This window comes from Eptatretus burgeri, chromosome 5 (assembly GCF_056783735.1).
Source record: "Eptatretus burgeri isolate ZD-2024b chromosome 5, Ebu_testis_v1, whole genome shotgun sequence".
NCBI lineage: Eukaryota > Metazoa > Chordata > Myxini > Myxiniformes > Myxinidae > Eptatretus > Eptatretus burgeri.
The window spans coordinates 80,743,250-80,757,582 of record NC_140965.1 but is presented as its reverse complement, the minus strand read 5'-3'; the positions used below and the strand labels follow the sequence as shown (position 1 = coordinate 80,757,582).

Below are 14,333 nucleotides of genomic sequence, written 5' to 3'. Positions count from 1 at the left end.
TGCTCCCTTCTGTGATATCATGGGTTTCATGGTTGACTTTCTTTTTTGCCATCAATGGTTCTGAACCTTTCCTGTCTTCCGATGCATCAGTTTTTATGGCAAGATATGTCCTTACTGTGTGAAGAAATATGCCATCTTGCTGTTACAAAGCTATAGTGTAGTAGTAGTTGTCGTAGTTCTTGTTATATAGTTGTCCTCGAGTGCACATTTGAAAAGCCGGTGTCCGTGTTTTTGATTCATTTTTTAATGTTGTATATGTATAGAATATATAGATGTATGAAATGTCTACCAGCCAGTCATGCAATAACTGCTTGATGTACACAGAGATAATCCATACCTCATCGGAAAGAAAGGTCTTGGATGGAGTAGTGACATGAGTTTAAACTCGTACGTTGTATAATGCCTGAGATGACTGGAAACATCTTAAAACTCTCCCACAGATGATATCGAAACTGAAGTTGTTGCCGTACAACCCAATGGCCATGCACCCATGCTACGACAAGGTGGAGACAATGAGAGAAAACCACGAGCGCCTTAAGGAACGTTTTCATTTTTCTGGGATTAAGTCTTTGGTAAAAGAGACACAGAGGAGAATGAAACAGGTGTGTTGTGCAGCATACTTTCCATTATAATCATTGTTTGAATAATTACCAACCACTTAAAAGCTCTTCAAATACCTAGGGAACCATTGTGAATGCAACCCTCTCTTATTCATCATGTATTTAGCTCCAAACAGGTGGCACATTGATGAATTATGATGCTTAAGTGGACAACACAGGATGAGCAGCGAGTTTTCAACTCGACCAGCTCGTCACGAGTTGGATGTACATTAAAATCCCATAAAGTCCTCTAATTTAATCCATTGTGTCTTGCTTTCCCTGTCTTTAGTGGTAATGTATATGTGCAAGCTGATCCATAAGCTCTCATCATAACAGTAAAGAAAGCTTTGGGGCCATTTTTCCAACGTTCTGGCTTCTGCTGTAACAGGGTAAATGATAGATCACAAAATCTATTGAATGAAATCCCAATTTCTAAGTCCTAACATTTTTCTGTCCCGAAACGTGTTGCCATTGGATCAAGCTTAATGAGGTTTATATTCTCATTCTCTTTCATATTTCTTGAGCTGTATTGCTGCTCATTGTTCGTCCTCAGATATTGGACAATGCCATTTACACGTTTGAACAGCTGACTCATCACAGCATGAGTAATTGTCAAAACAGTAAGGAGTTGGCAAGCCGTCTGCAGAAAGCTCAAAATCGGGTTCTCAAGGTGAGCGTGATGTGAGGAGGGTTATTGCACTTTTGTTATTGTCTTTTGAAAAATATTTTAAACATCATAACATCATCTATCCTTTAATTGCTATTAGCCTCCATGAGGATCAAGTTAAAGTGGCAAGTGATGATGTCATCGGTGGCCATATGGTTGAACTGAGAGCTGGGACCAAATCATGGTTGTTTTGACATTCCACAGAAATTTGTACAAGCAGTTTCTAATCATTAATCGAACAGGTTTTCAGGGTGACATACATTTTTGTTTCTCTTATTATTGACAATACAAGCACCATAGATGAGAAATTATGTGGTAGGACAGTACAAAATTGTCAGCCATGTTGTTGTTGTTGTTGTTATTGTTGAAAACGTTGGTCCTTTGACATGCTGAAACACTTTTTTCAAAAAACATTTCCTGAATTAGAACATTAGATTACTCATCATCATTGTACCATACTCTTCTGACAGAGCATCGGTACTGCCAAAGCAGTTTCTTGGCAAGAGTTATACGAGTTGGTTTGCCGTTGTCTTCCGAGCATTGTCATGTCAGGAATTTATAACTTGTTCAGGGAGCTGACAATAACTCATTGACTCTTGACGAAAGCCACCGAAGGATCTTTGAGGCCCACCAATGACCATTGCTGGCAGGTAGGCCCTGCGGCTTAATGTCCTTTTGGTGGATGGCACACACATTGATGCCTCACCCTGCATGTGAAATACTAGAGTGAGAGTTTATAGCTGAGATGCGAGCCCAGGCAAGACCACTCTAAATGATCCTGCCGGCACTACATGCACCAGAATACTGAAATTGACTAATATGGTTCAATAAATTTTACAAATATGTATATATATATATATATATATATATATATATATATATATATATATATATATATATATATATATATATATATATATATATATATATATTATAAATGAACAGGGAACAAATATTATAAATATATGTGGAAAAATTACAGGCCAAGACCATAAATCGAACTCAGGTCCTCTGGTAAACCACACCAGTGCTCTGTCATCTGGGAAACCTACCGGCTGAGCAATGCAATTCTTCCACATGTACAAGTGCCTCTCTCTTTCCCCTGCTGCTTCCGGGCGCTGGCTGCCAACCACTGGAGCAGCGAGTGCCTGATCACGAGAGGGTTTTCTATATATATATATATATATTCATTTTTGTTCCCTGTTCATTTATAATTGCATGACTATGCCCCCTGTGGTGATTAATAGCAAACATGGAATTGTCCCCCCCATACGGGGGGTTGGGGGGGGACAACATCAAAAGATGTTGTGCCAGAAATCCATAAAAGGATTGTGGTATCATTCCTACCTTTTCATTCCTTCCTCCCTTGTTTGATTGTTAATTTGGGGATTCCATCCCTACATATTTTTTCATGAAAAAAAAAATTTCTTCCTTGTTTAACTCTACCTTTCCCAATCTGGATGCCAATGATGTTTGCATCCAGTAAATATTTCTTGAGGGGCGCTAACATGAGGAATCCCCTGACCCACACCACCCCTCCCCCCCGGCTGCCGATATATCTCATACAAGTCCCTTCCCTATATTCAATATATCCCGTCTAAAATTCCCGTCCCTTCTGTCTCCACTCAGCCGTTCTGCTACCCTGTTGTCCTTCACTCTTGGATTATTCTATTTATTTTGTTCGCCAACATGGCACAATTTTTCTGTTCCCTCCCGCCTTACTCTGCTCCTTCCCTTCTATTCTCTATCCCCATACTCCTATATCCTCCCAATGTTCTTTCCCTTCTCTCCAAAACTCCATTCACCTCCTTTCCTTCTCCTACTTCCTATATTCCTTTATTTTCCTCATTATTCCCTACCTATACGTACACAATAAAAATGGATACTTCCATTCCTATCCTCTTCCCTTCTGTTCCTTTTCTCAATGTTGGCATTTCCAATTTCAATCCTCCCTACCCTGTGTACATGTAATAAATAGATGCCTTAAAAAGGGGCCACATGATCACATCTAATTACATGAGGAGGTACTGCACGATTTTCCTCAACAATAGTCCATGTTTTCACACTCTGCGCACACGTAAATGGTGTTCAACAGGTTGTGGTGTATTGTGGTTGTATTTTTTTTGAACCCCATGAATTTTTTTTTCTTTTTCGTACAGGTGCAATATCAAAAAGAGAATTTCACTTTCTTCCATTGGAATCATTGTAATTGCCCCGTGCATGCAAAGCGAAAAGTGGGGTTAACTAATTGGTTCATGTGCTTCCAATCATCTGACTGTCCATCTGTCTTGTCCGTTTAAGATCGATGAACAACTTATTTAAATTGAATGTTATATTTTGAACACGAATCAGGACATGAATAGGAAGACAAGTTTGCCATTTTACCGTACTTTGGCTGTTGGCTCTGAATTCATCCCGACTGCACATGTGCATAGAGGAGCGAGATAATATTCTTACCATGTTTGCCTGCCTGGCAATCAAACAATTCTAAATCATTCCAAACAGGAAACTTGCTGTCTTAAGGATGTTATAAACGACACAAACAACAGGCATGAAGAGCAAATGTAATGTGTTAGATCAGGTGATGTACAGTAATAGACACTGGGTAAAATAGTGGTAAAACCTGGAATTAATTTACTTGCATGCCTTTTAAACCTTTACTTAAATTGAATTATAAAATTGAAGATTATAGAACACAAACTGCCTTTACAATACTTCCAAGAACCATGCTATATATTGATATATAGCATGAGAGGGTGTAGCATGTGAGAGCGTACAGTATCGTGGTGAAGAAGGGGCCACCGATAAGGCTATATACGATGCTGATTGATGCTGCATTCCATGGTGATCAATAAAGCCTCCACCTCCTAAATTGCAACTTAACGTAGTCTTCTTACATTATATAAGGGTGATGTATAATATTACTTCAGTAAAGCTAAACTGCATGGGGGTATCGTGTTCTATGAACCCTCTTGTTGCTTCAGCCATTATTGTTCTCGGCTGGATGAAACGTATCAACAATTTGGTGGATTAACAATTCAGCGATTTTGCGATCTCTCGATCTGGAACTTCAGCAATCTATTCTGGTGTCTTTTTCATTCTCTTTGGTTATGAAAACATTACAGAACTAGAGAGGCAATCGGTGGAGTACATACCTCCAGCATGCAATGCCTGATCCATGAGAACATATCGGGCCCAATACATTTTTGAGATATCGTGCTGTATATCGTTTTGGCCCTATCTCTCAATGGTGAAGAATCACTTTAAATATTCTAGGAGCCGGATCTGGATCCAGATCTTTACCAAAATGTAATCAGCTTGTCCTTGTCACACACACAACCTGTTCACTAAATTCACATCCGAATCCATCCACAACTTTTTGAGATATCCTGCACACAAACAAACAAACAAGCAGTCATAGACTGGTACTTATGAAATCGTCAACTTGACCTCTGACCTTGTCTAATAAAAGCTGTCTCTTGAGAAGGTAGCAACGCAAACCAGAGGTTTCTACGATGATTCTGTACCAAACCATCAAAAATCGTAATGTCGACCGAAGCAAAAATCTCCATTTCTCCACGCAATTATTTAATATTCTTTTATCAAAGTCACAAAACCGTAATATTTGGCCATCCACCAACAATCTTTACATAATCAGACGGCTTAGCGAGTCAGGCATGCGACGATAACCTTTATTGGGATAAAAAATGACTTTTAAACACCATCTTTATCGAAAACACCATCAGCGCGCACACAAAAAACCTTTACGTGATCAACGACGCCTCTGCTCGAGCGCGCTGCACCACGTGACGAGCTGAGACGCGGCGAGTGAAATATTTTTTATACAATCTTAGAACGTCTCCAAAACATCCGATTTTTACCAGAATTTCGACAACCGAGTTTTAAGCGTCCTAAGCGAGCGCAAAAACCGAAGACAAAATTAAAATCGAAGTTAAAACGAACTCGTAACGTTGACCGAAGCAAAAATACTCCATTTCTCCACGAGAATTTTCGGAATTATGTGTGACCTCGACCTTTGACCGATTTTGACCAAAATGTAATCAGCGCGAGGCATCACCCTCCTGAATCACGTGGTGTAATTTGACATTGGTAGCTTCTTCCATTCTCGAGTTATCGTGCCTACAAACAAACACACACACACCCAAACACACAAACAGAGGACGGAAGTCATCAATATACTTACGAAATCTTTAGATTTCATAAGTCACAAGCAGTCATAGACTGGTACTTACGAAATCATCAACTTGACCTCTGACCTTGTCAAATAAAAGCTGTCTCTCGAGAAGGTAGCAACGCAAACCAGAAGTTTCTACGATGATTCTGTACCAAACCATCAAAAATCGAATGTTTGACCTCACTGTGACCTTGACCTTTGACCGATTTTGACCAAAATCTAATCAGCACTACTGCACCAGCTATCACCCTCCTGAATCATGTGGTGTAATTTGACATTGGTAGCTTCTTCCGTTCTCGAGTTATCGTGCCTACAAACAAACAAACACACAAACAGAGGACGGAAGTGATCAATATACTTACGAAATCTTTAGATTTCGTAAGTAACAAGCAGTCATAGACTGGTACTTACGTAATCGTCAACTTGACCTCTGACCTTGTCTAATAAAAGCTGTCTCCAGAGAAGGTAGCGACGCAAACCAGATGTTTCTAAGATGATTCTGCACCAAACCATCAAAAATCGTAACGTCGACCGAAGCAATAATCTCCATTTCTCCACGCAATTATTTAATATTATTTTCTCAAAGTCACAAAACTGTAATATTTGGCCATCCACCAACAATCTTTACATAATTAGATGGCTTAGTGAGTCAGGCATGCGACGATAACCTTTATTGGGATAAAAAAATGACTTTTAAACACTATCTTCATCGAAAACACCGTCAGCGCGCACACGGAAAACCTTTACGTGACAACGCCACGTCTGCTCAAGCGCGCTGCACCATGTGACGACCCGTGACGCGTCGAGTGAAATATTTTTTATACAATCTCAAAACGTCTCCAAAACATCCGATTTTTACCAGAATTTTGACAACCGAGTTTTAAGCGTCCCAATCGATCGCAAAAACCGAAGACAAAATTGAAATTGAAGCTAAAACAAACTCGTAACGTCGACCGAAGCAAAAATACTCCATTTCTCCACATGAATTTACGGAATTATGTTTGACCTCACTGTGACCTTGACCTTTGACCGATTTTGACCAAAATCTAATCAGCACTAGCCATCACCCTCCTGAAACACGTGGTGTAATTTGACATTGGTTGCTTCTTCCGTTCTCGAGTTATCCTGCCTACAAACAAACACACAAACAGATGACGGAAGTGATCAATATACTTACGAAATCTTTAGATTTCGTAAGTAACAAACGGGTGAAAACATAACCTCCTTCTACCTTCGGTGGTGGAGGTAATAAAAGGTATGGCTTTTAAAGTCTTATGACTTCACTCTTTACTATCTTTTCAGCATATTGTGGCGTCCACGGGACTTGAACAGTCCCGCCAACGTAGAATGAGCCGAAACGATGGAGGCGATTTATTTTTATATAACCCAAAGACCGCGGTTCTAATCGCTCTACCGCAAACGGGACGAGGAAGGTGGCACGAGTCACTTTTCACTGAGTTGATGATGTTTATTCATTCTTATAATTACCAAAAATAACAAGACTCGGCAAGAAGAGGGATCCGGGGCGATTCGACGGGATGGTGTGGGATCGGGCGTGGGGAAAAACACAGACAATTCCAATGAATATACAGTTCTCAATCCCTCTAAGGCGCCAAGCAGACACACACACACACACACACACACACACACACACACACACACACACACACACACACACACACACACACACACACACACACACACACACACACAAAACGTAGCTATCTCTGGTGGTCAGGCTGGACCGTGGTGTGGACGCAACTGTCCCTGGATCGGCGCCGGACGATAAGGCCTTGCTCTCCTCAGGGGGGGGCAGGAGAAACCGCGGTGCTGTCGACCTCCTGGTCCTGGCCCAAGTCCGCCCACAGCCGCCAGGGAACCAGCTCCCGCGCCAAGTCGCGAGCAGGAGAGGGAGGCAGGTCCACCCGCCGCCCGACCCCGCACTCCGAGTCAGCAGAACCCCAGAGCCAACCAAAGCGAGGCACGAGGCTCGGCGAGGCTCCCAGACACGATCAAGAGCACAATCGACTCAGCACAGCAACCAGGACACTCTCTGCCGCCACAGGTTCCACACCAAAAAAACACGAGCGTTCTGGTTGTAATCTTCTTCTTCTTCTTTTTCGACCCCGAACAGAACCTTTTTATCCTTTTGCCCTCGTCACCTCCAATCGAGCCGTTTATTGGCCCACTGCCGTCGCCTTCTGCCAATCGTGATCACGGGGCGGAGCCATCCGCTGCTCTGTCCTGTGACGTCACGGCCAGTCTTCAGAGAATACCAAAAGGGGTTTACGCAGACACACTTACCCTATCCCGTGTCCCTATCTAATTACGTGACATTTATCATTTCCCCCTTGAAGAAATGAACATTTACCCGACAACTTATCACCACTGAATTACTACTTATTACATCGAGATCCTGGTAAACTCGAACAGCATGGCATACCTAATTAAACATCCTAATTACCCTTTGAATGCATACCTCCCCCCCCTCAAACGTAACAATATAATTCTGTACACACTTCATGGAGCGGCCATTCTTCTCCCACACTATCTCAACATCTGGAGTACAACCATAGTCCATGATTATATATACTAATACCGGGCGTAGTGGCGTGCGCCTGAAATCCGGCTACTCGGAGGCTTGGGTTGGAGGATTGCTTGAGGACAGGAGCTCTGCGCTGGGCCGCGCTATGAGAGGGTGTAGGGCAGCCCAGAATCATGGCGAAACCCAATCCTTATCCCTGTGTCGTAAGAGGCGACCAGGGTTGCGTCAGGAAGGGCATCGGGCGTAAAACCTATGCCAAATCAGTATGCGGATCATAATGGATGATCCGTTGTGGCGACCCCTAATGGGAGCAGCCGAAAGAAGAAATATATATATATATATATATATATATATATATATATATATATATATATATATATATATATATATATATATATATATATATATATATATATATATATACATACACTGGAGGACCCGTGAACCCATTGGGTTCCCGTTGTATTGTGACAGCGGTTGATGAAAAAAAAATCATTTCAAAAAAAAAAAAAAGCAAAAAAAAAAGATAACTCCAGCGAACTATACCGCTGAGGTTGTTTGCATTGATAAAATAATCCTGAAGAGTACTTGACTGAATCGGGAATTGATTTTTTTAATAATTTTTTTCATTGCCCTATTTTAACAAAACTTGATACTGCACACCGCAGAGGAATGGAAATAAGGTGGGCCAAAAATTTTTGTGCTGTCGTGTACTGTTTTGGCTGTATTTTGGGAACATACATGCATACATATATACAAGATGAGAGTTTTAGAAATAGTAATATTTATATATATGTACATACCTGGTGTTGGCTTTGTGGTTAGTGTGGCTGGCTTGGGATCCGAGGGGTCCAGAGTTCGAGCTCCGTTTTCCACTGAATTAACACCAGGGGGTTGACTCAGCCTGTCATCCTTCCTAGGTCGACGGAATGAGTACCAGTGTACTGGTTCTGGTGTATGCCCCGGTTAAAATAGGTGAACCATATCCCTGTGTGTCGTAAGTGGTGACCAGGGCTGGTGTCATGAAGGGCATCCAGCCATAAAACATTGCCTCAAGAAGGGAACCATGATTGCAAGGAGCCCACAAAAAACTAACCCCTGCTCAGCAGAGAAAAATGGCTGTAAAATGGCTGTTGTGTTTTTATCGATATATATATATATATATATATATATATATATATATATATATATATATATATATATATATATATATATATATATATATATATATATATATTTTTTTCAAAAGCTCAAAACATTATTTTGTATTGATACAACTTTTTCATGCAAAAGAGCGATGTGATGGAGGGAAAAAAAGGTAAATTAACAGTTGGACAGAAAGGAAGGAATGAATGGACAGAAAACGAAGAGATCAGAAAGTGTGTGTGTGTGTGTTTATTTTAAAGACGAAGAAGGCGCTTCCAACCAAAAGTAAAAACTACATTGACTCCACTTATTTGAGCAAAAAAGTGAGAACAGACCCAGTCTCGGGCAACGTTTTACTAGCTTCACAGCCGGCTTCCTCAGGCACAATCTGTGTGTGTGTGTGTGTGTGTGTGTGTGTGTGTGTGTGTGTGTGTGTGTGTGTGTGTGTGTGTGTGTGTGTGTGTGTGTGTGTGTGTGTGTGTGTGTGTGTGTGTGTGTGTGTGTGTGTGTGTGTATACATATTGGGTTTCAGAATGTGGAATGGAGTCCTCCCAGGGTGGGCTCAAAGTATTCTTATAATGTTCAGAGCTTTAGATTCCACTGAATCCAGGAGAGACAGATGTGATGCTGGGGCACCAGTCCATAGGGAAGAGCAATACACCTTTGAACTACCGGTAAAGGCCTTGCATACTGTGAGTGGGTCTGATTTTCCAAGGAAAGACTTTGAACAACTGTGGATGCCCAGTCTGTGGTTTGTTTTGAAAGCCTGTTCTGTCATGTGGTTGGCACAGCAGGAGTGGTCATGAATGATGATGAGGCTTAGAAGTTAGAGACGTCTTCTCATGGATGAGCAAGAAAATAGATATGACAGTTCGTTTGATGATCCTTCCGCAGCAATAAGATGAGACTGTGAGATTTTCCAGGATTGAAGGATATGTTCTATTTCTCAAACTGTCCAGCATCTAATCAATTCCAGATAAGCATAGAGAGAAACAGCTGCAGTTTGCCAAGCAGTGGGAATGGGGGTACTGTATGACACAATCTGGAGTGATCTGCAAAATGTCATCTATTTACTGTAGATTGATCAAAATGCAATGATATTCATTTATAATATACAATAAAGTACTGTGTGAATTCATTCCAAAAAAAAACGGTTCATTCAACAATCAATATGATGTGCATAGGTCAGTTGATGCTTCGGATGTTTGAATGCCAAAGATTTGCAGCACTTTGTTAAAATGGCATTGATTGATTGGAAACTGTGGGTAATAAACTTTTGGATGATAAAACATATTTTGGCCATCTACAAACTAACACTGCTGTAATGTTGTCTAATCACTCACACTTTGATTCCCCCTGACAAATAGTGATCTTGGCTGCTGATCTAACTGAGTGCCACTTGTGCTATCCAGAAGTTCGACTACGACAGCAGCAGTTGCAGAAAGAAACTCTTCCATGAGTCTTTGGTGCAGATTACCTTCCCCTTTGTGCTCTCCAAGCTGAAGCCGGCATGTCGAGAGGTGGGTACAGCTGGATGGTCAGGACATTCATTGATTTGCTGGAGATCATTTTGCTATGTCCGGGAGGACACTTTGTTTGAGTGTTTTGATTTGGTGGAACTCCATTACAAGAGAAGTAACAATAACATTGTAATATTATTGTATTTATTGCAACAACATTTCTGAATGTCTCATCTTCAGGGACTTCCTGAATTTGAGGAGGAGATTCTCACGGAGTACTCCTCTGTTTTGAAGCTTTCTAACAATTTTGAAGAAGCTGTCCTTGAGCTTATCTCTCCTGACATTTGTGAAGGTTCGTTTAGTCACACTTCAAGTTGATATTAGCCTGCTAGTAACCATATACATCCATATTTAGCTTATTCTTTTGTAACAGCAAAAGCTTATGGAAGAGTGGGAGATGCAATAGGTTTTGGGGAGAGGTGGTGATGCTAGTACAATGAACAGATCACAGATGGACTGTGTGAGCCCTGTAATAATCTTGGGGGGAAGGGGAGGGGGGTAGACAAAGCATGGAAAGAGCAGAGGGTGCAGGACCAGAAAGTAGTCAGGAGAAGACAGAGACCACTGACCTGTCTGTGATGGTGAAGGGATAGACCCGTAGACTCTGCTTCAGTGCGAGAGATTCCATTGATCTTTACGGCCTTGGTTTCCATGGCATGAAGCTGAGCAAGATGTGAGGCAGGAGAGCCAGCCAGAGTGGAGAGCAGTACTCCATCAAGCTGCGGATGAAGGCCTTGTAGCTGGATAGGAGTTCAGGTGTGCTAAGGAAGAACCCAGTTGGCAGCTGGCTTTGGAGAGGTGGTGACACGACATCAAATGCCAATTGAGAAATTGGATAGTTAGCCTTATTCATTTCCGATTCTGAATCTTTTTGTTGGATATGTATGCATAATCATATTGAAATTGACACTATAAAGGAGAAAACCCATTGTTGGAAGGTATTATGGCTCACTTGATGAATGTTCCTCATAACTCATTGCTTCATTGTTGACTTTATTTTTCTCAAACATGTGAAAAACCAGTTGTGTTTTATACTTTCCTAAGGAACCATCACCATGAAATAATCTATGTCCTGCACTTTGCCGTTGTGTGTTGCAGCCATCCACGATGTGACTTCTCAGAACAAACACAGCCTTCTGCGAGACAGTGTCATACACTTGGCTGACAGTGAGCCAAACCTGCTTTCCCAGCTCGCGGAGCAGCCCTCACCCTGGAATGCAGCACGTTTTAGCTCGTACATGCCTGTGGCTGAGCCCGAGGGATCTCTTCCTGATATTCTTGACAGCTTAAAGCATAAGCAACAGGGGGGAGAGGATAATTCAAGCAAAGCAACGTTGCCCGTGGAAGGGACTTCTGAGACCAAAGATGATCATAACTCGGCCAGAAGGTCCTCTTCTGGAGAGGATCCCACAGTCAACTGCATTGGTGAACCAGTACAGATGAGGAAACAAAAGCATGAAGCAGTACCTGGACATGTCGTCTCAGAGCGAGTTTTCGGAGATGTTAAGGAGATTTTGGAAGCCATGACTGTAAAACAAATGCCTGCGGATGATCCTGAGGTGGGCATTGCAGGTGCTGGTGAACCAGTACAGATGAGGAAACAAAAGCATGAAGCACCATCTGGACATCTCCTCTCAGATATCGCGTCTGGAGATGCTAATGAGATCTTGGAAACAATGACTGTAAAACAAATACCTCCGGCTGATCCCAAGGTGGGCATTGCAGACATCAGAGCCAAACCAGGTGATCTACAGGTTGAGACTGAATACGTGGATGAACTAGATGAGTGAAGAGTCATCTCCAGACAGGTTAAATTAAGAGCCAAATGGATATTTTGTGATTTTGCAAGGCTCTCTGTACATTGTGGTTTTATAATCCATTTCAAAATTGTCACAATAAGTATTTAAAAGTACTTGGTAAATCTTTTGCAGTCTGGAAATGTATTGATCTGGGATTTGTTGAACAGTATCAGAGCATCTTAACTCAATTAGAAGATGAGTACAGATGCAATATTATTATTTCTTTGTTTAAAAAAACAAAAAACAATACTTGCACAAAGAAAGAGAAATGAAAGCAGTATCTGATTATGATTGCCCACATGAAAATATTTGCAGTTTTTAGGCTCGAATCGGGCTGGCAGGATAGCCTCGAGGTATGCATACTCGTATCTGAGCTGTCTCGCCTGGGTTTGAATCTCGACCCAGCTGTAAAAGGTCATCCTGGTGTTTCTCAGAGAGGTGTTGCATCACAAAGTGTGCTGTCCCGTGGTTGGACGTTAAGCTGGGTGTCCCGTGTGCTCGCATTAGTTGCTAGGCATTAATGATTCCATGTTGTCATCCGCGAAGAGTCGGCAAGTTATCGCCAATACTCTGAACAAATTACAAATTCCTTCTCTAACCTACAGGGGGGACTGCATCAGCAGCACAGCTGCACTCCCATTTAAGAGACAAACCCAGTCATTTGATACACACAAAATAATAGAATAGTCTGTCATATATTAGTTCACTAGATTTATATAAATGTTATAAATTGCGAGGAAGATAACTTTTAAAAAAAAAAAAATAAAGTAAAAAGGTCATTTGGGCCACATTTCCTTAATCATAATAGCTTGGGGGATTAAAGAATGCTGGGTATTTAAGGCAGATATTTGGGGGCCTTGGGTTTCATTTCTTTCCAAAGAGTTACATGTGTAGAAGGCAGATATGGAGTGAGTTACATACACGGATATGCGTATGCATGTGCATAAATAGGAAACGTTTTCTATTTTTAACTGATATTTTTTATGTACAGAATGATTTCATTATATCAACAATGAATGTAAATATATCACAAATACCTGCCTCTTCGGTTTCTGAATCCTTGAAAGCAGATTTGTCCACAACATTCCTTTCCCAGCAGAAACACCTTGCCTCCTCTGGCTGGAGAGCCCCTGGCTTGTTTTACCACAAAATAATACTAGGCCATGCTGGGGCATGCCATCCAGTGTAGGCTTTCAAGGCCAGATCTTGCAGTGTGTCTTGACCGGAAGATGCTCCTTTTATTTTATGAAATACATTCTAGCCCACCCTTTAAACCTGCATTTTTCATGGAGAACTTTTTCTCCATATTGTTTCTTAATGCAGGCATATTACAAATACCTTGCTGATAAAGATGAAGCATTTAAAGGGAAACACTTTTTTTTTAATGAAATGCTAAGCAATCCTCTGCTTAAGGCCCGGTCACACCTTGACGTTTTAGCCAACGTATGCCGATTTTTGAATTTTTTTTCTAAAACGCTGGCACACGTTGAATACGTTATGGGTAAGTTTTGATAACATTGAGAGCACGCTGAAAAACACTGCCATACGTCGTTGTACGTTGGCTTTAAACGTTGTACTTTTTGGTTGTCCTCAAATTTTTTTCATGCTTGAAATTTCACGACGTATGCCGGCGTATGACTCACACGTTCCGCTACGCTGGCCACTAGTTGTATGCACGGTCTGCGATCGTTGACAGACGTCAACACATGCTACTTGTAAGTTAATCATAAGTTGAGACACGCCGAGGTAATGTTTAGCGGACCCGAAACTTATTTCTAACCTATGATTAACGTGTTGTTGGCACGTTACGCGATCGTTGCCACACGTCGACAGACGTTACTTTTAAGTTACTCATAGGCTGA

At 41.4% G+C, this 14,333-nt stretch overlaps 1 protein-coding gene across 1 annotated transcript in view; it reads left to right on the top strand.

Annotated features, from left to right (window-relative positions):
• LOC147026808 (protein Niban 2-like) overlaps window positions 1-13,511 on the top strand; it is a 41,144-nt gene extending 27,633 nt beyond the window's left edge. The window contains exons 10-14 of the mRNA XM_085882603.1: window positions 441-602; window positions 1,153-1,269; window positions 10,565-10,672; window positions 10,853-10,964; window positions 11,771-13,511. Coding sequence (XP_085738729.1) covers window positions 441-602; window positions 1,153-1,269; window positions 10,565-10,672; window positions 10,853-10,964; window positions 11,771-12,462 — 1,191 coding nt within the window. The 3' untranslated portion in view covers window positions 12,463-13,511. The remainder of the gene's footprint in view (window positions 1-440; window positions 603-1,152; window positions 1,270-10,564; window positions 10,673-10,852; window positions 10,965-11,770) is intronic.
• The last annotated feature ends 822 nt before the right edge of the window (window positions 13,512-14,333 follow it).